At 39.9% G+C, this 22,804-nt stretch overlaps 1 protein-coding gene across 1 annotated transcript in view; it reads left to right on the top strand.

The window, feature by feature from the left end:
* acad10 (acyl-CoA dehydrogenase family member 10) overlaps positions 1 to 15,196 on the top strand; it is a 35,828-nt gene extending 20,632 nt beyond the window's left edge. The window contains exons 14-21 of the mRNA XM_004910509.4: positions 1,576 to 1,716; positions 2,687 to 2,824; positions 5,479 to 5,569; positions 7,146 to 7,304; positions 8,963 to 9,135; positions 11,672 to 11,815; positions 12,811 to 12,888; positions 13,924 to 15,196. Of these exons, the coding sequence (XP_004910566.1) occupies positions 1,576 to 1,716; positions 2,687 to 2,824; positions 5,479 to 5,569; positions 7,146 to 7,304; positions 8,963 to 9,135; positions 11,672 to 11,815; positions 12,811 to 12,888; positions 13,924 to 14,058 (1,059 nt within the window). The 3' untranslated portion in view covers positions 14,059 to 15,196. The remainder of the gene's footprint in view (positions 1 to 1,575; positions 1,717 to 2,686; positions 2,825 to 5,478; positions 5,570 to 7,145; positions 7,305 to 8,962; positions 9,136 to 11,671; positions 11,816 to 12,810; positions 12,889 to 13,923) is intronic.
* The last annotated feature ends 7,608 nt before the right edge of the window (positions 15,197 to 22,804 follow it).

Genomic DNA, 22,804 nt, shown 5'->3' with positions numbered 1-22,804 from the left:
CAGTATGGGTCTGTATGTGAGTGGATAGATAGGTCAGTATGGGTCTGTATGTGAGTGTATAGATAGGTCAGTATGGGTTTGTATGTGAGTGTATAGATAGGTCAGTATGGGTCTGTATGTGAGTGTATAGATAGGTCAGTATGGGTTTGTATGTGAGTGTATAGATAGGTCAGTATGGGTCTGTATGTGAGTGTAGAGATAGGTCAGTATGGGTCTGTATGTGAGTGTATAGGTAGGTCAGTATGGGTCTGTATGTGAGTGTATAGGTAGGTCAGTATGGGTTTGTATGTGAGTGTATAGATAGGTCAGTATGGGTCTGTATGTGAGTGTAGAGATAGGTCAGTATGGGTCTGTATGTGAGTGTATAGATAAGTCGTTATGGGTCTGTATGTGAGTATATAGAAAGGTCGGTATGGGTCTGTATGTGAGTGGATAGATAGGTCAGTATGGGTCTGTATGTGAGTGTAGAGATAGGTCAGTATGGGTCTGTATGTGAGTGTATAGATAAGTCGTTATGGGTCTGTATGTGAGTATATAGATAGGTCGGTATGGGTCTGTATGTGAGTGGATAGATAGGTCAGTATGGGTCTGTATGTGAGTGTAGAGATAGGTCAGTATGGGTCTGTATGTGAGTGTATAGATAAGTCGTTATGGGTCTGTATGTGAGTATATAGATAGGTCAGTATGGGTCTGTATGTGAGTATATAGATAAGTCGTTATGGGTCTGTATGTGAGTGGATAGATAGGTCAGTGTGGGTCTGTATGTGAGTGTATAGATAGGCCAGTATGGGTCTGTATGTGAGTGTATAGATAGGTCAGTATGGGTATGTATGTGAGTGTATAGATAGGTCAGTATGGGTATGTATGTGAGTGTATAGATAGGTCAGTATGGGTCTGTATGTGAGTGTATAGATAGGTCAGTATGGGTCTGTGTGTGAGTGTATAGATAGGCCAGTATGGGTCTGTATGTGAGTGTATAGATAGGTCAGTATGGGTATGTATGTGAGTGTATAGATAGGTCAGTATGGGTATGTATGTGAGTGTATAGATAGGTCAGTATGGGTCTGTATGTGAGTGTATAGATAGGTCAGTATGGGTCTGTATGTGAGTGGATAGATAGGTCAATATGGGTCTGTATGTGAGTGGATAGATAGGTCAGTATGGGTCTGTATGTGAGTGTATAGATAGGTCAATATGGGTCTGTATGTGAGTGGATAGATAGGTCAGTATGGGTCTGTATGTGAGTGTATAAATAGGTCAGTATGGGTCTGTATGTGAGTGTATAGATAGGTCAGTATAGGTTTGTGTGTGCTGTGTTTACTTAGAAGGGTTGAACTTGATGGTCTTTTTTCAATCCAGTGTAACTACAATAAGAGAAATCAAATCTGCAACTCATTTTCATGTTAACCAACAGTTGGTTTTGGAACATTCCTCCAACATTTTGCTAGCTAAGTAAGCAAATACAATTACAAAATAGGATAGGACTGGCACCAGATAGGTAAAACGGGTGATGTTGCTGTAGATATGTGCCCAGAATATATGTATGAAAACTCCTTAAATATGATTCTTTAATAGGAAAAGGCCAAATTACAAGGATTATGGAACCTTTTTCTTCCTTTGGAGAGTGACCCAGAAGGCAAATATGGTGCAAGACTTACAAACATGGAATATGCTCACCTTTGTGAATTAATGGGTACATCCCTATATGCACCGGAGGTATGTATCAACATGTGCAATTAGATCAGCTCAGGGCTGGACTGGGGAGTGCAGGGCAGGCCCACCAGGCTGCTGCCCCGGGCCCCTGCAATGGCCCCTATACCCCCCCCCCCCCCCCCACAGGGGCCACCCGACCAATCCCCATCCCCAAGCATGTATAAATGAAACTTAAGGTGCCCATACACAATACCTAATTTGGCGAGGGCCCCAAAGAGGGAATCATCTCCCATTATCAGGCTAATTAGTTTGTTTTCAAGTAGATTAAATATATGTATAGGTATATGGGCTGTCACACCAAGGACCACATCAAGAATCCGATGCGGCCCCTGATCTGATGGGAAAACCTACCCAATCTAAATCAATTTTAGGTCACATATCGGTAGGGTAGGCCTGTCGAGGGTGCCTATACATGGGCAGAAAAGCTGCTGAGTTGGCCAATACCCTGCTCCTGAGAAAGCGTGCCGCCAGCACGTGAAACGCGTTGAGCTATTGGATTTTGTTTTTATACCTCTGTACACTGATCGAGTTCCCACTACAATCAATGTCTGTTTTGGGTATCCTTTTGCCTCATTCCAATTATGTCTGGTGAGCATATATTTTGGATTATTTGAGTTAATATTACACCTGCCATTATAATTCATCTCTAAGCACTTTTGGTGTTTGGCTTATTCAGCAATTTAACATTTTGCACTAGATTTTGTTTTATTTTTTATGCGCTTCCATCAACTTTATCATGCACACAGGAAAGTCTTATGATGTTTTACCGCTCAGAAAATGTTAAAAGACATCTGATGTTTTTTTAGTCAGTTCCAAGTAGAGCAAACCAAGATTTCCTTTGAAAACTGCTAATATCTTAAAAAATAAAAAAAATAATGTAAATTGCATTAATTAATTTCGGTGGTTTAACTACTCCACTTGTATCTCTCTTTACCTCTTTATAGATTACTGTCTTTTATTGTGTTATGTTTAGATATTTAACTGCTCAGCCCCCGATACAGGAAACATGGAAGTGCTGGTTCGTTATGGAACAGAAGAACAGAAAGAACTCTGGCTGAAACCCTTGTTAGAAGGAGAGATCAGGTCCTGTTTTGCCATGACTGAGCCGCAGGTGATACTTTTTCTAATGCTGCAGTTAATCTTTGTCTTTGCATTTACATGCTTTCTTCAGATTAAGTGCAGCAGATAAAATATTGTACTTATTTTCTTACTGAAGACACTAGGGGGCTGATTTACTACGTTCGAAAAGCGTCCGAATTCGTTTTTTTCGTAATGAACGGTATTTTGTGATTTTTTCATCGCCGTCGCGACTTTTTTTTCGTAGCCGTTATGACTTTTTCGTAGCCGTCGTGAAAAAATCGGAAAATACGAAAAAGTCGCAAAATGTTAGTTTCCAATCCGATTTTTTCCCATTCGGATTCGTGGATTAGTAAATCAGCCCCTAGGTCTGCAAAACTATACCTCTAAAATGAATTCTTAACCAAGAATTATTTATATTATGTTAAGTGAACTATTAAAGAATTTTGCCAAAATTAAATATAGGGCTGAGGTATTAAAATAACTTGATGACCAAGTTTATAGGAAACTTGATTGTGACCCCACATTTGCTTTTAAAAGAAGGGTAGACATGACTCTATCTATGGCCTTGAAACAGGGACACATCTCAGAAAAAAAAGATTTCCTTTCACAAACACACCTTATTTGTCCTATACTTTATACTCTTCCAAAAATCTACAGCGTCCACCTGGACGTCCGATAGTCAGCGCCAGGGGCTCAATACTACAACTACTTGCTACATTTGTTGCAAGTTACAACAGGTCCCTACATACATCAAGGACAAGGATTTTTTTGGTTAAACTTAAACAGAGTTATCCTTTACCTGGGAACACCAAATTAGCTACAATGAATGTTACCTCCCTATATACAGTTATCCCCACCACTGATGGCATCAATTGTATTAAGGATAAACTCATCCTGTGTCCAGATAATCTTGTTTTTTACAACTCAGTGGCACAAGTATGGGTTCTAACATTGCCCCATCATTTGCAACATTTGGTTTGTTCTTAAACCAACAAATGTATTTTTTGTTGTTGTAATATTGGTGTGTAGGCAGCCATGTCTGTGCATTGTGCACATTGTGTCAGAGCTTTCAGAAGATACCAGCGCTACACATTAGAACTGGTTTCAGGTAACCTATTGTTTCTCTTACTCCCATGTAACTGGAGGAGTCCCAAGTCAGACTTGGATTTTTTACTTTTATTCTAATATCTACTGGGAGCTGCTGTCTTGCTACCTTCCCATTGTTCTGCTGATCGGCTGCTGGGAGCAGGGTGCTATCACTCCAACTTGCATCTTAGCAGTAAAGTGTGGCTGCAGGTTTTTCAGAGTACAGGTCACATGGTTGTGGCACCCTGGGAAATGAAGAATATGGGTAGCCCCATGTGACATTTCAAAATTAAATGGAAAAAAAAATCTCTTTGTGTTTTTGAAAACGGATTTCAATGTAGGATTCTGCTGGAGAAACTCTATTAACTAATGTGGCTTGGAAAAATACATTTTTTCCCATGACTGTATTCCTTTAATATAAATACCCAATAATTTTATCACCCAACCTTTACCCTCTAAAGCCTGACCGCCAATTTCTGCCTGTCTACATTGGGACTGAAGGGGGCTAGTCACCTTACACAGTCCACCTATACAGCCCAGCCCAAGGGTAAAGGTTGGGTAATGAAATTATTGGGTGTTTATATTAATAACGTATAGCAATACAATACAACCAATAATGGTCCTCCTTGTCAGGTTTTAATATTAACAAGTACTGTATGAAACAAAATGAGCAGGGGCATGTAGCATGGTGGATTTTCTATTGATTTTATAATGATTTACAATATATACATCTGCTTTGACATATGAATTAAATCTTAGGTTTGAGTCCAGTAAAAGCAGCAGATTTTGGGACAGCTATTGTCCAATGCTCAAGGTACAATGTCTTTGTTCTATGTATATTTCTGGGTAAACAGTAAACACAGGTATTGTTACCCAGCAAATATCCTTGGAATAAACAGCATATAGACAATACACTCTATGTACAACTTATTTGAGCAACAAATAAGGCCTTCTACGAAGTTAGTAAATTGTCTAGATAAGAGGTTTTGTTCATGACAAAAGTTTGTACACAATATTGCACAAGTCAGCACTTGGTGTTAGGGGGGTTTGCTAAGAACTCTGGTATAAATGGGAGCCTCCACCATGGGTCAGTAGCTTCGCCTAGGACTCCTGAACGAGTGCCGGGACATTTGGATCATCGCTTGGTTATCGGGAACCTGAAGGTCTTGCACCAAAGGTTGTGGGGCTCCCCGATTGTGCTGAATTGATGCAGAACTGGCTATGCTTGTAACTATAATCATACAAAGATAAGTAAATCTATTTGGTTTTATTATTACTTGTGTGCATGTAAGTCATTGCTCACTAATAGTTTATCAGAAGGTTTAATCATTGATCCTGCATATGTATTAATATTTGTTATTAATGTCAATTAATACAAATTATTAATATTAATAAAGATTCACCCCCTTTATTACAGGGCACTATCTAAACTGCTCTGCTAGGTCACCTAGAGGAGTTATTCTGTAGGCTTCCTGTGCTTGTTGTTGTAAATGCTGTAGAATATATGTTGTATTCAGACTTGCACATAGTGGTCTTGAAATTAAAATTTAATAGTATCTTTAGTTTGATGGTTTAATTTCATCTTCCATTATTCCCCAGGTTGCTTCTTCTGATGCCACCAATATTAAGTCCTCCATTAAAGAAGACGGTGATTCATATATAGTTAATGGCCACAAATGGTGGACTTCAGGTAATTAATTTTTTAAAGCAGAATATGTTTTAATTATTGCTTAAGTAACATTATACATTAGCTATGGCACCTTTAGGGTGGTATGTTTTTTTTGCAGAACAAAAAAATATGTTTACACTGTCTCCTGGCATTCTCGAAATGTAGTTATGGGTTGGTGACCCCCGGCACCCCCCCGACAACCAATTATCTCCAGGCAAGAAAAATAGGAGGGCTAATCAAAAACCATTTAAAATTGTTTAAAGAAGACCATAATAATGGTTGGTTAGGACAGGACCATCTATAACATATTTGAATTCCCTCTTTAAAATTATATTTTAGTTTAATGTAGCCAGCAATATTCTTAAACTTTTAGCTTATTCTCTGGCTTTCACGCTTGATATAGGAGATATACTCCCACCTATACATTTGCTCTTCTGAGTCCTTTTGCAATTTGCATTTATTATTTTTAGTTTTAGTTTTACACTGCTTATATGAATTTGTAAGTGAAGCTCTCTCTGCTGGTTTGATTAAAAGTGATACAGGCAACAATATGGCATTTACAGTTGCAGGGTAAAAAATATCAGTATAGTTAATTGATAATAAACAAACTAATAAATAGTCAATAACTAATAATTATAATACAAAATAAGTGATGAAGATCAGTTCTTAAAAAATAATTAGGGCGCCCCACAAAATATATTTTTATACTACACAACTAAAGGGCCTGAACATTTTCTGTCTGCTCACTGGAACTAGCTACATCAGATAGGATGACACTATACAACTTAGTCACCTTTGTAATAACTACAGAAATAGGATGTTTCCCCCAAATGAAATCCATTTCCCTTTTCACTACATTTTTATTAATCCATGATAAAAAGAAAACACTATTACTAGGAAAACCTAGAATTCATCTATATAATTATTTTGTCTTACAGTGGACAAATAATTAGCTTTTTCACTTGCAATTCTTTTGTAAACATCCAGACTCCAACAGCCGCCATTAAAGGGGTGGTTCACCTTTCAGTTAACTTTTAGTATGTTATAGAAATGCCAGTTCGAAGCAACTTTTCAATTAGTCTTCATTATCTATTTTTTCTAGTTTTTTAATTATTTGCCTTCCTTTTTGCAGCTTTGAAACAGCTTTCAAAGCAGATTTCAGACCCCCACAGTGAATAAACTATTGCTCTGTGAGGCTAGAGTTTAATAGTTATTTTTACTTTATATTACTTATCTTTCCATTCAGGTCCTCTCCTATTTAGGGCCGTGGCTGACGGGGAGATTAGTCGCCGCGCGACAAATCTCCCTTGTCGCTGGCGACTAACCTCCCCGAAGTGCCATCCCACCGGCTAGAACGTAAATCGCCGGTGTGGTTGAATACGCAGCGCTGAAATCGTCAAAGTTTCCTCTCAAGGCAACTTTGGCAATTTCGACAAATCGCCATGCCACGTATGCCATCCCACCGGCGATTTACATTCTAGCCGGTGGGTGGGTCTGTCACGGCCCTTATATATCAGTCTTTCATTCAAACCACACCCTGGCTGCTAAGGTAATATGGATCCTAGAAAGTGAACGTATCTTAATTATCTTTTAACAGGTGCATTGGACCCTCGTTGTAAATTATGCATCTTTATGGGAAAGACAGACCCAGATGCTCCTCGACATAAACAGCAGACCATGATCCTGATTCCAATGGACACTGCTGGAATAAAACTCACAAGGCCATTAACTGTGTATGGACTGGATGATGCACCAGGTGAACACTTGTCATTTGTTAGGTTTCCCTTTCAGTTATGTTAAACTGTGGTCAGGAGTGCTGTTGTAGCCTAATATAAGCTTTGGAAATTTTAAATATTTCATCTCTAAGGGCAATTTGACGGGCTGTTTTGGGCACTTATAACCCAGTTTCAAAATGAGTTCAATGAAAAGGCCTTTTGCTGAATATACTTTTTATTTTTTGTTATTTCCTATGCTAAACTGAGCTAATATGGAAAGTGAAACTACTCCATGCTACTCCACAGATGAACAGAATTCCAGAGGGATTACACGTGCACTGGTAAAATATCTCATACGGACCAAACATGAAGTAGTTTCAGTTTCCTTGTTTGTTCCAGTCCTCTGTTTTATTAAGTGGACCTGGCCTGAGCCTCTCAGATGACACTGCAGTTGAAGGATAGCAACAGGGAAGGCTTTACATCTAAGGGCCGTGGTAGACGGGGAGATTAATCTCCCCAATATGCCATCCCACCGGCTTGAATGTAAATCGCCAGTGGGATGGCACATGTGGCGCCAGAAGTTGCCTTGAGAGGAAACTTCCCCGATTTTGGGAAATCACGGCGCCACATATGCCATCCCACCGGCGATTTACATTCAAGCTGGTGGGATGGCATATCGGGGAGATTTGTCACCCGCAACAAGGGAGATTTGTCACGGGCGACTAATCTCCCTGTCTACCATGGCCCTAAATGGCCATCTGCAAAACCCATTCCCAGAAGTCTGTTTATCAGCCCCAACTCAGTTAACCTTTTGTGCCAATTCACCCATCACCAGTATAGATGACTTCCATCTGCATGTTATTGCACAGTGGCTCTTTTGTTAGTATTGCTGCCTTTATGGTCTAGTGTTGTGAGTTTGATTCCAGCCTGAACACTATCTGCAAGGAGTTTGTATGCTCTCCCTATGTCTTTGCAGGTGTCCTCTACTCCAGTTTCCCCCCAGACTCCAAAAACATACAGGTTAATTGGCTCTTTGGTCAACTTGGTCACTTATTGTATGGCTGCTATAGCAGACATTAAGACCAATGGTACACATGGCATTTTCAAAAATTTGTTTGTCCACTTAATTATGCCAGTAATGTATTCACATTTGAATGAATTCAATTGGCCAAAAGGTAGACACATACATTTCCGATGGGCATAACAATGCCAAACTGTTCAGGCCAGTGCATTCTTTGGTGTTGGGTAAAAAATGCCATTAACTTTCCATGTGTATTGATTGCAATGCAAATGCAGTAGTAACTACTACACGTTGCTGAAATACGCTGCTGTTTCAAGATGGCACCACCAGTTCTCATAAGATTGTGTCACTGTGTCATTATATGGTGCTCCGTATCATTGTGCAGTTGCGCAAAAGAAATGCATAATGGGGAAGTAGAAGTTACTGATAATTGGAATGGAGTATGGGGAAGGTAAAAAAAACTCCTTGTATCTGTCGTGTTTATGCATTGGTGTAATTGTGCTGTCAAGAAATTTTTAGAAAAGCAGTGTAATAAGTCCACATATGGCATTAGCCTCAAAGTAGGGAAGAAATTCTGAACTAAAAGCAAATAATGCAAATGGCACAATAATTTTAGTAGACATAATAATAATATATTAGAATAACTACTTGTTTTTTAAATATTTGTTTTTTTAACAGCTGGGCATGGCGAGATCCAATTTGACAATGTACGAGTGCCCAAGGAAAATATTTTGCTAGGAAGTGGCAGGGGGTTTGAAATTGCGCAAGGCAGACTTGGTCCAGGACGAATACACCACTGTATGAGGCTTGTAGGAAATGCAGAGAGGTCTTTAAGCCTCATGAAGCAGCGAGTAAGTGCTCTGCTCTTTTCTTGTCTACAAATTTAATACTGCTTTTGTGCTCTATATTTATTTGTGCCTTGGCTTCAATGTAAACTACGCCTGGTCTTTCCCTGCTAGCACTGTAGGTCCCTACATTTCTGCTTTGATCTGTGCCTTGGAATAGAGTCTGGCAACAGGGGGCACAGTAATTCACTGAGATTCGGCAGTAAAAGGGGAACACCACCCAAATTATAAAATAACATTTTGCAAAATAAAAAAAAATCTCATGCTAAGCAAGGTTTTATTCTATTCAAAAATCATTTTCAGTGACTTTAAAAGTTATTTGTAAATGTATTTGCTATTGGAAGCTGTATCTTTCTGTGCTTCCTTGTTCAAGAATTGCTCGTACTGACTACATGTGCCATTTAAACAGCGTTGCAATAATAATCTGTACTCCAGTTCCCACAATACCATGTATGTAATCAACAGACCTGTATAAAAGGAGAATTACAGAAGCATGCAAGGTATTGTAAGAATTGGAGTCTTGGATGGAGAAGAAATAACTAATGCTGCAGTGTATTTAGGACTAGCAGTGAAATGAAATACCAAGGGACGGACTGATACTGATTTCAGTAGCACCTAAATAAAACAAATTTCAAAATCCAAAAATACATTTTTGCCTATTGCAAGAAAATTATGTTAACCGTATAAATGTAATTGCTTTGAAAGCAGTATTGTCTGTTCCTTTCTGCAATGAATTGTGTCAGGCGTTGTGACCAGCACTTTAGTGAACAGATACAGCCAGACAGATACTGTTTTTAGTTTAAAAAATTTCCAAATAATTTTAAAAGGTCAGTGAAAATGGAAGTGCACAAGCAACATCTGACTAACCTGAACAACATGGAGCAAATCTACCTTGAAGAATGGGGCATAATCACTCCTGAACTATGTACAAACTCGTACTAAAGATCAAAATATAGGGACTGAATATTTGCAAGCAACACTTAATTTTTTTTCTTAAGATTTTTTAGTTTTTGAGCTTGGTGCTTCAAAATAAAAATATTACAGACAACAACATATTAGCCAAAGATTTTTTTATTTGGTGAAATAGGATTTGGTCAGTGGTCTGAATACCTTTGCAGGGCACCAGATATTATTCAGGAGCTTAAACTGTATATACCACTCATAAGAACATAGGAAAAAAGTTTGTTACAGGGATATTATACCTAACATTTGAAGGGGCAAAATACAGTGGTTCTGGATATTTTCCCTTCAGCTAAAAGTGAAGAATGTATACTTGGCATAGCTTGTATGCATATTTGCATTTCCATATGTGAAAACTCCTACTGCTTGTTTCTACAAAAGCATTTTCATACTACAGAGAAACTTGCTTGTCTTCAAATGTCACTGTCCCCATTAACAAACACAACAGCAGCTTTTGCAGTATCTAAATATCTCACTTTTTTGGTGCATACAAAGAATTTTGTGTGAAAACACATAATTTTGTACTGCGCACACTGGTTTTTGTTTAAGGTGTGCACACAATTTTAAAAAGTGTGCACAAAAGACAATTTTTGCACACACAGCGAAGAAGAAATTAAAAGGAACATTGCAAGCTCCCAACCAAATCTAGCTTTACTTTTCGTTTATAATAAATCACTCACCTGGTTTGAAAGATGAAGATATGTATTCAGTTTATGACTGTTCAGGGCTGTATGAGCAAATGGTTCCTGTAAGGCCTACTAAGTGCCTCTTTGGATGTAGTGGCTCTTATTTATGAATGGATCACAAAGCACTCTGATCTTTATTCTGTTTATAGTGAATTTGCTTTGCTGGTTTGCTACCTTGCAGTTGCAGTTTGTTGTGTATGATGGAATCAAAGCTTTAGTCAAGGTGATGGCTCAGAAACCTTTTTAAGCTGTCTGCTTTAAGAACCAATTCCTGATACCACCAAAATTAGGAGTAACATCTACTTTTACTCCCAAATGAAACTACCAGTAGAATTTGCTGCCTCCCCTGAGTCGACTGCATTTGAGATACGTAATAACTATGACGATGGACAACTCACAAAATAAGAGCATACACTGCTAAGTAGAATGGTAGCAGATGCAAAACAAAGTTATCACAGTGGATAAAAACGTCAGCAGTCCCTTCACTGAAAATAAATATTACCTGTGTTCTTTCTTGTGTTCACAGAGAAATTAAGAATCACTGTGCGCTTTTGCAATATGTGTAAAGTTTATCATGGATTACCAGTAGGATTATTATATGCTTACTGGTCTAAAGAGAGCATAGTACCCATCCCAAAGGTTGCTGTTTTTATTGGTTTGAGAGCTAACAATGAGGAATGCTTTGTGGAAGTCAGAAACAGAGTGTCTGGATATAAATTCTTATTTCAGCATTCACATGCTTGAGTCATGCTTAACAACTTTTTAATATATAAATGACGATTCCATATGTGAATTTATTCGATTAAGAAAAACAAAATCGAATTCACAAATTCAATGATTTGTAAATAAGCCCATCAATGTTACTGGAATTTGCTGTTTCTATTTTTCTTCTACAGGTGAAGTCAAGAATAGCTTTTGGCAAGCCTTTAGTTGAACAAGGAACTATTCTAGCAAGCATTGCACAATCCAGAGCAGAAATCGAGCAAGCCAGATTGCTGGTACTGAAAGCAGCCCATCTTATGGATACAGTTGGCAATAAGGTAAAAGTGACAGCTTAGCCTGTTATGTGTTTGACTACTGTGTTTATTACCTGAACATACTGACTTAAGACATGGCAATGTTGTGTTAAAGGGGTCTTTCTGTTGGAATATCGCCTCTTCAGTCTACAAAAAACATTAAAAAAAGAATTGTATTGCCATCAGAGTGAAAATACACTTGTGGAATTAACATCAGGTACACAGTATTGTCTTACTATTACAGAAAAAGTGCAAATCAGTTCAAAATGTATTTTTGAATAAGACACTGTGGGAAATGTCATATTTGGTAAATTTTCTGGATAAAGGATTATCTCAGTATAATGGTTAGGTTTGTTTTGTTTAGGGATGCACTGAATCCAGGATTCGGTTAGGGATTCGCCCAAGATTCGTCCTTTATCATAGGATGAATCATAGCACATTATAATTTAAAATATTTTATACATTATGTTGGATTCTGGTATATTCACAGAGCATCATGGGTAAGCACCAATATAAAAGACAGTATTGAATTCGAAAGACGCGTTGTCTGACCATAAATTGTTGCAGATTGAATGAGCAGGTGTCTGTAAGGCTTCTGCCACAAGGGGCAGATTCTTTGACCTGCAGAGAAAAGCTCTGTGTGCCTTAACCGGCCTGGCACAATGGCTCAGGGTGCAGGCACAACAGTGAGCTTTTTTTAAGCATGGCAGGTAATTATGATCTACTGCGGGCCACTAATCTCCTGAAAATGCTTTCCCACCAACATAAATTTTAATCGCTGGTGGGAAAACATGCACCGAATAGTAGCCTGGAGTTGACTGTTGCTGTAGTAGGATGAGATTGTGCCTGCAGCAGTCTGGTTATCACCCCTGTTGGAGGAGACTGTGGGTCCTTAGGAAAAATATCTGTCTGTGCGATAGCTGGTATAGTAGGTGGATAATAAAAGTGGATAAGAACCTGCAGAATGAGATTGTGGTTTACGCATGTACTTACAAACCCTTTCTTTGCTTCCTTCCTAGAAAGCTGCCCTAGAAATCTCCTTGATTAAAATGGTTGCTCCAACTATGGCCTATAATGTGATTGATCGAGCTATTCAGGTAAAAAAAAACATTGTTTGATTGTTTTCATGCAAGTAAATATAAAAAATGTTTCACTGCTGTGATCATCCTTCATTTGCCACCCATTGACTATGCCTTGAGAGATAGAGATTGTGTGAGGGGCCACACATGGCACATTCTTCCTGTTTTTTTGATTGTTTATGCAAAGTGAAGAGGAGCTGCAGCACCTTTTCATTTGCTCATCTACCGATACACTTGCCAATATGGTGCCAGTGCCAGAACTAGGGGCCTTGAGCGCTGCCCGCAATCCCCTTGCTGCCTGCTCTTTACTACACACCCCTTACTCTGCATATCCACTCTCACTGTTGTGGGGGAGGAGTGTCTGGCTGGGTTGCCTAGGGCATCTGGCTGGCTTGGCTTGGCACTGCATGGCACATGGGCAGATAAAATCTTCAAACCTTTCCCATCCCAGAACCAACTGATAACCATAATACATGGATATTGTTCACACCAGATACTCACAACAAAACCTTTTCTGCATGCGATTGTCTATGTTTGTGCAAGGCCATTTTAAGACCAGTAGCATAACTAAACAATAATGGGCCTCACTGGGCTTCCTACACTCCTGCCCCTCCTACAGCATTCAAAAGATCTTTTTGACTGTTGGTATACCCTTAAAACATTATGCTTTTCCTGCCAACTATATAAATTCTGTGTTGTTGGTAGGGTTGTCATCACTCTGGCTGGAAAAACTAATGCTTGAGGCAAATGTTATTAATAGTGGAAAAAAAGATAAAACTATAGGAAGGATAGTATTTTTTCAGGAAAAGTTGGCAACCCTAGTTGTTGGCAAGGGGGTTAAAAGCCCACCAGCAATTTAGAATCTATATTTCAGTAAAGTCAGTGGGAAAGTGTGCACTCGGAACTCATGAACAGGCATTAAGTAAGAAATTACTTTGTAATGCTTCTATAAACTCTCAGTGAGAATTAGAATTTTACTGGGTGTTACCTATTTTTTTTATATTAATGATAAATGCATTGGCATATAAGCTGTGTATGCATTATGTTTTTCAGGCCTTTGGTGCTGCGGGTCTCAGTAGTGACTTCCCACTTGCTCAGTTCCATGCATGGGCACGAGCACTACGACTTGCAGATGGACCTGATGAAGTTCACCAGGCAGCCGTGGCTAAAATTGAATTGAAACATTAGCCAGCCTTGCCTTCAAAATAATGCGATCATCAGGTCTATTATCTCATGGATGTATTTCAACAAAAATCTGCTTTATTATTATATACATATGCTTTTATAAATCCTGTCGCTAACATAACCAGATAAATGTCACAGACCTTTATTAACAGACACCATTCTCAGAAACGAAATTTTTGCTGTTAATTAAAGCATACAGATAAAAATGCATGTACCACTTTCTATTATATAGTCTTATTTTTAGTAGTACACATTTCAAGCTTACACAGGAATGAATTAACATCACTTTAAAATCTTTCAGGAAACAAGATTACTTTTTGAAACTACAACCTTGCCTCCCATTTGCCCCGTCCCTGTTTCTTCTGCTGTTGCCTTTACATTAGTGGAAACAGTGCCTCTAGTTTATCAGCTCTTTCAGCACATTCAGAATTTGGCTATTCCCACACGGACTGATTCTTGACAAACAGAAAAACGCTGGCTGAGAATCAGCCCCTACACTGACACCAGTCTGCTACCTTGCTTTACGCGGCAGATATAAGGCAAAAAACACAAGAGTTTGCATTTTACAGCCAATGTTAATCTAGAAAGAGAAAAGTATTTTACTCAAGGTTTTGATCTCACATCTGGAGTGAAAAACAATAATAAACCTTTCTCTTTTTGCATTTACATTTTTTTCACTAGTCTTGAAATCCTAGGAGTGCTCTCCTTGTTTTAGTATATATATATATATATATATATATATATATATATATATATATGATATGTATCTTCAATTACAACCAAAGCCTAGGTTCAACATTGCTTTGTTTAATAGTAAAAAGGGTGTCAGTCATTGCTCATGATAAATGTGTGCCTTAAAGTAGTAATTTCTCACAGTCCATGCTATAATGCAATGTGTCAGAATGTATATGTTCTGATTCTTCTATACAGTGTCTTACATAGTAAGCTTTTTACTAGGCACTGTCTTATGATTTGTTCTATTCTTTTTGTTAAAAATAAAGGGCTAATATTTTGTATTGATAAAGAATTCAAATACATTGCAACCACTACTTTTTTAAATGTTACTCTTTTACTCTCCAGTAAACTTCTGGATGCTGTGATTGACATTTTCTGTTTTTGGAATAAAGTCCAAGTGAGGAAAGCTTGCATTTCTGTTAATCTTGACAACTGTTTCCTAGTCAGAAAGGGGAAACACTGGGGATGGTGTTTAGCTAGCATCTAGATGAACCTTGGGTGGCAGAATGGCTGTGAAAGCCATAATGTATTTGGTATATTATCCACAGATGAATATCTGTGCGCTTTTACTAAGAAATGTAGCATGAGGAGGAACGCAATCATAGAAGTGCTTGTTTTTTATTCTCTGTTGTTTTATCTCACCATGCAAAAATAGTTTTTGGGTGGAGGACAAGGCAACCTTTTTCCAAAGCATATACACTTTTATTTTCTGCTCCCAAACTGCTTTTTGTCTGGAAAATGTTACTTTTTACCCGTATTTTAGCTGGAAAATGCAGAGCTTGTCAGCATTCTTTACAGGGCTGGAACTAGGGGTAGGCAGAATAGGCAGCTGCCTAGGGTGCAATTTGTTGTGGATTCAGCTTGAAAAAAAAAACCACTAAAAAATATATTCCTCCCTGCTCCAGTCCTGGCTTATTAGTTTTGGAAAGGAGAGATGGAGCAGGTAAGTAAGCGTAGCGGTGGTAGAAGAAGACGACTGTGGTGGTGTGTGGAACTAGAGCATGTTGAAATGAGCAGTAAATGGCTGGCAGCAGTGGCCAGTGGCTCAAGAAGTACTTGCCTTGGTTGCAATTGCTTCTTGACTTGGCTCTGATTTGTTGCTGTACTATTTCCTAAAATAAGCTGTTGATCTCTGCATTCTCTGTTCAGAAACAGGCACTAAAAACACAACTGATTCAGTTCTGGGGGAACATGGGGCAATGGGCATGCACAGTCCTGTGGTGCATTCACAGAAAGTCCTCTATCAAAAGAAAAACAGGATTTCTTGTCTCCTTTTTTGTAAACATGTTCTTCTGTATCAGACTTCCTCTCCTTTAGGGCTTCTTCAGGTCTGCAGAGTCTGTTAGGAGAGAGCTTCTCTCTCCCTCCCTTCTCTTGCTCCCCCCTCCCATAAGAATTCATAAGAACTCACTCCCCCCACCATTAGAAATGTGTGATCTATTGTACAGCGCTGCGGAATATGTTGGCGCTTTATAAATAAATGTTAATAATAATAATAATAAATAATAATCTGCAGCCGGAAGCTATGAAGACCAAGCTAAAATGGCAGCTGCAATCTTAAACAAACACAGGGAGCTTATAGGGTTCTTTACTCAGTTATGGTAAAGCTTTTTGCAGAATAAATATAGTGTTCTAGGTGGCACTAATGTGCTGAATCTATTTGCAGTAAAATGTCTTTCCTTTTCCTTTAAATTCCAAAATCATACAAAAATACCTTTGAAGGCATTTTCATGTTTTAATAAAAGCCAGTTATTTAACATGCTATAATTACTATGCACTGCCCTGGAAAGGTATTTTCTGTGTTGTCATCTGCGGGAAAATCAGTTTTCTGTGTCCAGTGTTCATCATTCAGCTCAAAAACTAGACTCAGTTTGGGTTTTTTTCCTGAAAAGTAGTTTGGATGGGTATTAACGTTATTAACAGGTACTGTAATAAAAGGTACAAAGTTTTCTACAGGCCTAGTTACTTATAGCAATGAAACAGCATGTATAATTTACTGGTCAGCTATATAAAAGAAAACTTATGATTGGTCGTTATGGGTTATAGACCTGTTTTTTTTATAACACATATAATTGTAAATATATAATAAGTTATAAAAGGAAGGTAGCTTTTAGCACAGAAACTAAATGATTTGGAAAAGAGCCAATTTTTTTCTCCAGTGTAATGTTTAAGTTAAGAATTTGAGTGATTTTATTATTTAATTTTCACCACCATATCTAATCTCAGGTCTTTTATGTCATGGCAACGTTTCTAATATGCATACTAATGTAGGGCCTACTATTCCTATGGATTAATATATTGGACGGTATAAGCTTGTGCCAGCTGTTATGAATTACAGCTCCCAGCATCTCTCTGTTGCTGTTGACTGGTGAGGATACATTGCATTACTGATCCCAGCTGCAGGTATAAATGTTTTGAAAAACCTTGGAATATAAAAATATTAATTGCTTTTTAATACATTCTGCAGGATGTCAACATTTCATGTTTGTATGTGTTCCACTCATATCTTTGGGTAACTGCCAAAAAGAAAGTTAGAACAAACTGTACAGCATTATGGGTGTTACATAGAACAAAATATGTGCAAGTAAGCGGGAACAGACATACTACAAAACATTTGTGAAAATGTAGGAACTTTACAAGAGTCCATTAAAAGCAGCTGCTTTTCAATATACATTTATTTTTTAGTAGATAAAGATCAGGTTCCTCCAGCTACAGTGGATATAAAAAGTCTACACGCCCCTGATAAAATGTCAGGTTCCTGTGCTGTACAAAAATACAAAAGATAAATAATTTCAGAACTTTTCCCACCTTTAATGTGACCTATAAAATGTACCACTCAATTGAAAAACAAACTGAAATCTTTTAGGTGGAGGGAAGAAAACCAAAAAAACTAAAATAATGTGGTTGCATAAGTGTGCACACCCTCTTCTAACTGGGGATGTAGCTGTGTTCATAATTAAGCAATCACATTCAAAATCATGTTAAGTAGGAGTCAGCATACACCTGCCATCATTTAAAGTGCCTCTGATTAACCCCAAATAAAGTTCAGCTGCTCTAGTTGGTCTTTCCTGGCATTTTTTTAGTCGCATCCCACAGCAAAAGCCATGGTCCCCAGAGAGCTTCTAAAGCATCAGAGGGATCTCATTGTTAAAAGATATCAGTCAGGAGAAGGGTACAAAAGAATTTCCAAGGCATTAGATATACCATGGAACACAGTGAAGACAGTCATCATCAAGTGGAGAAATATGGCACAACAGTGACATTACCAAGAACTGGACGTCCCTCCAAAATTGATGAAAAGACGAGAAGAAAACTGGTCAGGGAGGCTACCAAGAGGCCTACAGCAACATTAAAGGAGCAGCAAGAATATCTGGCAAGTACTGGCTGTGTGGTACATGTGACAACAATCTCCCGTATTCTTCATATGTCTGGGCTATAGGGTAGAGTGGCAAGACAAAAGCCTTTTCTTACGAAGAAAAACATCCAAGCCAGGCTACATTTTGCAAAAACACATCTGAAGTCTCCCAAAAGCATGTGGGAAAAGGTGTTATGGTCTGATGAAACCAAGGTTGAACTTTTTGGCCATAATTCCAAAAAATATGTTTGGCGCAAAAACAATACTGCACATCACCAAAAGAACACCATACCCACAGTGAAGCATGGTGGTGGCAGCATCATGCTTTGGGGCTGTTTTTCTTCAGCTGGAACTGGGGCCTTAGTTAAGATAGAGGGAATTATGAACAGTTCCAAATACCAGGCAATATTGGCACAAAACCTTCAGGTTTCTGCTAGAATGCTGAACATGAGGAGGAACTAAATCTTTCAGCATGACAACGGCCCAAAGAATACATCCAAATCAACAAAGGAATGGCTTCACCGGAAGAAGGTTAAAGTTTTGGAATGGCCCAGCCAGAGCCCAGACCTGAATCCAATTGAAAATCTGTGGGGTGATCTGAAGAGGGCTGTGCACAGGAGATGCCCTCGCAATCTGACAGATTTGGAGTGTTTCTGCAAAGAAGAATGGGCAAATCTTGCAAAGTCAAAATGTGCCATGCTGATAGACTCATACCCAAAAAGACTGAGTGCTATAATAAAATCAAAAGGGGCTTCAACAAAGTATTAGTTTAAGGGTGTGCACACTTATGCAACCACATTATTTTAGTTTTTTTGGTTTTCTTCCCTCCCCCTAAAAGATTTCAGTTTGTTTTTCAATTGAGTGGTACAGTTTATTGGTCACATTAAAAGTTCTGAAATGATTAATCTTTGTCTCATTATTAAACAGCATAGGAACCTGACATTTTATCAGGAGTGTGTAGACTTTTTATATCCACTGTACATCTGACAGTCCCAACCTCAATAAGAACATTTGGTGACAGCACCCACTTCTCTTGCAGCAGGAGCTACTGCCAAAAGTGTATTTATTCTGGCTTAAACAGCAAGCCTCAGAGCTGCCTGGGAGTTGGTGCTTGAGGTGCAGAGAGAGAGAATTCGAGAGCTGCCTGGCATTTGGTGCATGAGGTGCAGAGAGAGAGAATTAAAGCAATGCCTGGTAGTTGGTGCATAGGGTGCAGAGAGAGAAAACTGGATAGCTGCCTGGGAGTTGGTGCATGGGGTGGAGAGAGAGAAAACTGGAGAGCTGCCTGGGAGTTGGTGCATGGGGTGCAGAGAGAGAACACTGAATAGCTGCCTGGGAGTTGGTGCATGGAGTGCAGAGAGATAAAATTGGAGAGGTGCATGAGGTGCAGAGAGAGAGAATTAAAGCAATGCCTGGGAGTTGGTGCATGAGGTGCAGAGAGAGAGAATTAAAGCAATGCCTGGGAGTTGGTGCATGAGGTGCAGAGAGAGAGAGAGAGAGAGAATTAAAGCAATGCCTGGGAGTTGGTGCATGAGGTGCAGAGAGAGAATTAAAGCAATGCCTGGGAGTTGGTGCATGAGGTGCAGAGAGAGAGAGAATTAAAGCAATGCCTGGGAGTTGGTGCATGAGGTGCAGAGAGAGAGAGAGAGAATTAAAGCAATGCCTGGGAGTTGGTGCATGAGGTGCAGAGAGAGAGAGAATTAAAGCAATGCCTGGGAGTTGGTGCATGAGGTGCAGATAGGCCCAGATTTGTAGAGAGGCCACAAAGGCCCGGGCCTAGGGCGGCATAAGTTTAGGGGCCGCTGCGAGAAAATTTTTAAATTTGGGGGGGGGGGGAGTGTTGTGGCGCGCATGCGAACTGGGGGGGGGCTCGTTTGCGCATGCGCACGGGGCGGACCAACGGGGGCGGCCTCGGGGCACCCAGAAGAGAAATCTGGCCCTGGGTGCAGAGAGAGAGAATTAAAGCAATGCCTGGGAGTTGGAGCATGGGATGCAGATAAAAAATTAGAGAGCTGCCTGGGAGTTGTTGCATGGGGTGCAGAGAGAGAAAATTGGAGAGGTGCCTGGGAGTTGGGGCACAGGGTGCATATAGAAAATTAGAGAGCTGCCTGGGAGTTGGTGCATGGGGTGCAGAAAGAGAGAGAATTAAAGGAATGCCTGGGAGTTGTTGCTCAGGGTTCAGAGAGAGAAAATTGGATAGCTGCCTGGGAGTTGGTGCACAGGGTGCAGATTGAAAACTATAGAGCTGCCTGGGAGTTGTTGCAGAGAGAGAAAATTGGAGAGTTGCCTGGGAGCTGGTGCTTGGGGTGTAGAGAGAGAAAATTGGATAGCTGCCTTGGAGTTGGTGCATGGGGTGCAGAGAAAGAGAGAATAAAAGCAATGCCTGGGAGTTGGTGCATGGGGTGCAGAGAGAGAGAGAATAAAAGCAATGCCTGGGAGTTGGTGCATGGGGTGCAGAGAGAGAGAGAATAAAAGCAATGCCTGGGAGTTGGTGCATGGGGTGCAGAGAGAGAGAGAATAAAAGCAATGCCTGGGAGTTGGTGCATGGGGTGCAGAGAGAGAGAGAATAAAAGCAATGCCTGGGAGTTGGTGCATGGGGTGCAGAGAGAGAATAAAAGCAATGCCTGGGAGTTGGTGCATGGGGTGCAAAAAAGAGGGAGAATTAAAGAGCTGCCTGGGAGTTAAGACATGGGGGGGGGGAGAATAAGGAGGGCAGGCTGCTGGGGGACTGACTGGCTGTTGCAGGCATGTGCTAAAGATGTTCAGAAATTTATTTGTTTCTAACCTTTTTGATACCACCCCAGCATTCTGCCTGAACAGTCCTGCTTCTTAACCTACACTGCCCCTGCTGTTTAGATGTGTCCATGTTTCCCTTAATGTGAACATTTCTTACTTATATTATTATTATTATTATATTGTAATCCCTATTTGAATGCAAAACAGTCCAGCTAGAATAGGTTAGAGCATGGGGTACATGCGACTCTTCAACAGGATGGGACTTCGCTATATGGAAGAAGCCTGGGGTGTAGTGCAACACCAACTCACTACAGCTGTGTGCAGTGCAAATTAGCAAAAATGGATGCCAGAAAATTCTTGATGAACAAATAGCAACTGGGTTTATAGTCAGAGACAAATCAAGATGCAGGGTTATCACATATACTCACAAAGCAGATGTAACATGCAGTATTATACTCAACAAGAGAGAGGATGCACCGGTTTATCCCATCTATTTTGGGAGAATGGGCAGGGTAAATCATCTGGTCAGCTTGGAACCACTAATGGAGGGCAGTCTGGATAGATACCTCAGTCCTCAGGTTGAAGTCTAGCTTAAAGGACAAGGAAAGGTTAATATAAATTAAAAGTAAGTCTAAAGGCATTCTTTTTAAGTACTTACTGCATATCTAAATGGTGCTGGCAGCCTACAGCAGTGTGGAGACTACAGTGACATCACTGAAATATCTCTCCCCTTCCAGCCTTCAGAAGCAATGCATATGTGCGTAACTTGATCCTGTCTCCTGTTCTGAGCTACACATACCCACCAGCCAATCAGAAGCGGATTTGCCAGAGGCGGGGGGAGGGAATGAAACACATGTGCAGTATGAAGCAAGGAGGGAAAGGAATGGAGAATACATTTTTAAAGATGGTTGCCTGTTCAAGAAAACAGATAGAAAATGTGAAGTAAGTGTGACTGAGTAAATATTTGATTAGGTGAGCCAAAAGTGTGGCGTTTTTACTAAACAACAGGAGGACTATTGGGCAGTATGCTTTTTAAATTTTGACTTGCATTCTCCTTTAAAAAGTTTTACAGCCAACTGTGGATCAGGTTTTAGGTACTAGCCTGTATCCTGTGTCTTAACCATGGCTCTATGCTAAGGCAACAGTGCCTGTATGGAAGGGTACTTCCAGCTGCTTTCCTGGTTGGAGCTAAAAAGTGCTCTTGCTTCCTTCACCTAACTACCTCACTTTCCTAGAAAGTCCTCGACAGAGTATAACTATATAGCTGGTCCTCATTCACGGGGTCCCTGTCCCCGACTTCACTAGAGTGTAGATGGATACTCTAGGATAGGAGTGGCTTTACTGGGGCCCTGTTGACCCCAGGCTTCCACCTGCGACACCAGAGGCAGCCAAAGAGAGAGACTCACCCCTTTGCTAAACACTAGAGGGTGCAAAGGGTGGAGTCAACCTGTAAACCAATAAGGCACATATGCAAAACTATACCTGGATACAAGGGTCTTAACAGCATAACCTAGGAAGTTGTAAGGCAGGGGGCTCAAACTCAATTTACCTGGGGGCCGCAGGAGGCAAAGTCAGGATGAGGCTGGGCCGCATAAGGGATTTCACAAAAAATTGGCTTTCAAGGGATAATGCAAGGCACGGCGGGCGGGAGCTGCTGATTGCGGAAATGACGTTATGCCATCATAACAGTTACTATGGGAAGACGTTCTCTGTGTGCACAATTAGCTGCTAAGGAGCTAATTGTGCACACAGAGAACGTCTTCCCATAATAACTGTTATGATGGCATAACGTCATTTCCGCAATCAGCAGCTCCCGCCCGCCGTGCCTTGCATTATCCCTTGAATCGCAATAAAAATCGCAATCCATTCATTGCTTTTGAGAAGGCGTTGGTGCGGGCCACAAAATATTGTACCGAGGGCCGC

Source organism: Xenopus tropicalis, chromosome 1 (assembly GCF_000004195.4).
Source record: "Xenopus tropicalis strain Nigerian chromosome 1, UCB_Xtro_10.0, whole genome shotgun sequence".
Lineage (NCBI taxonomy): Eukaryota > Metazoa > Chordata > Amphibia > Anura > Pipidae > Xenopus > Xenopus tropicalis.
This window is presented reverse-complemented; position numbering and strand designations above follow the sequence as displayed.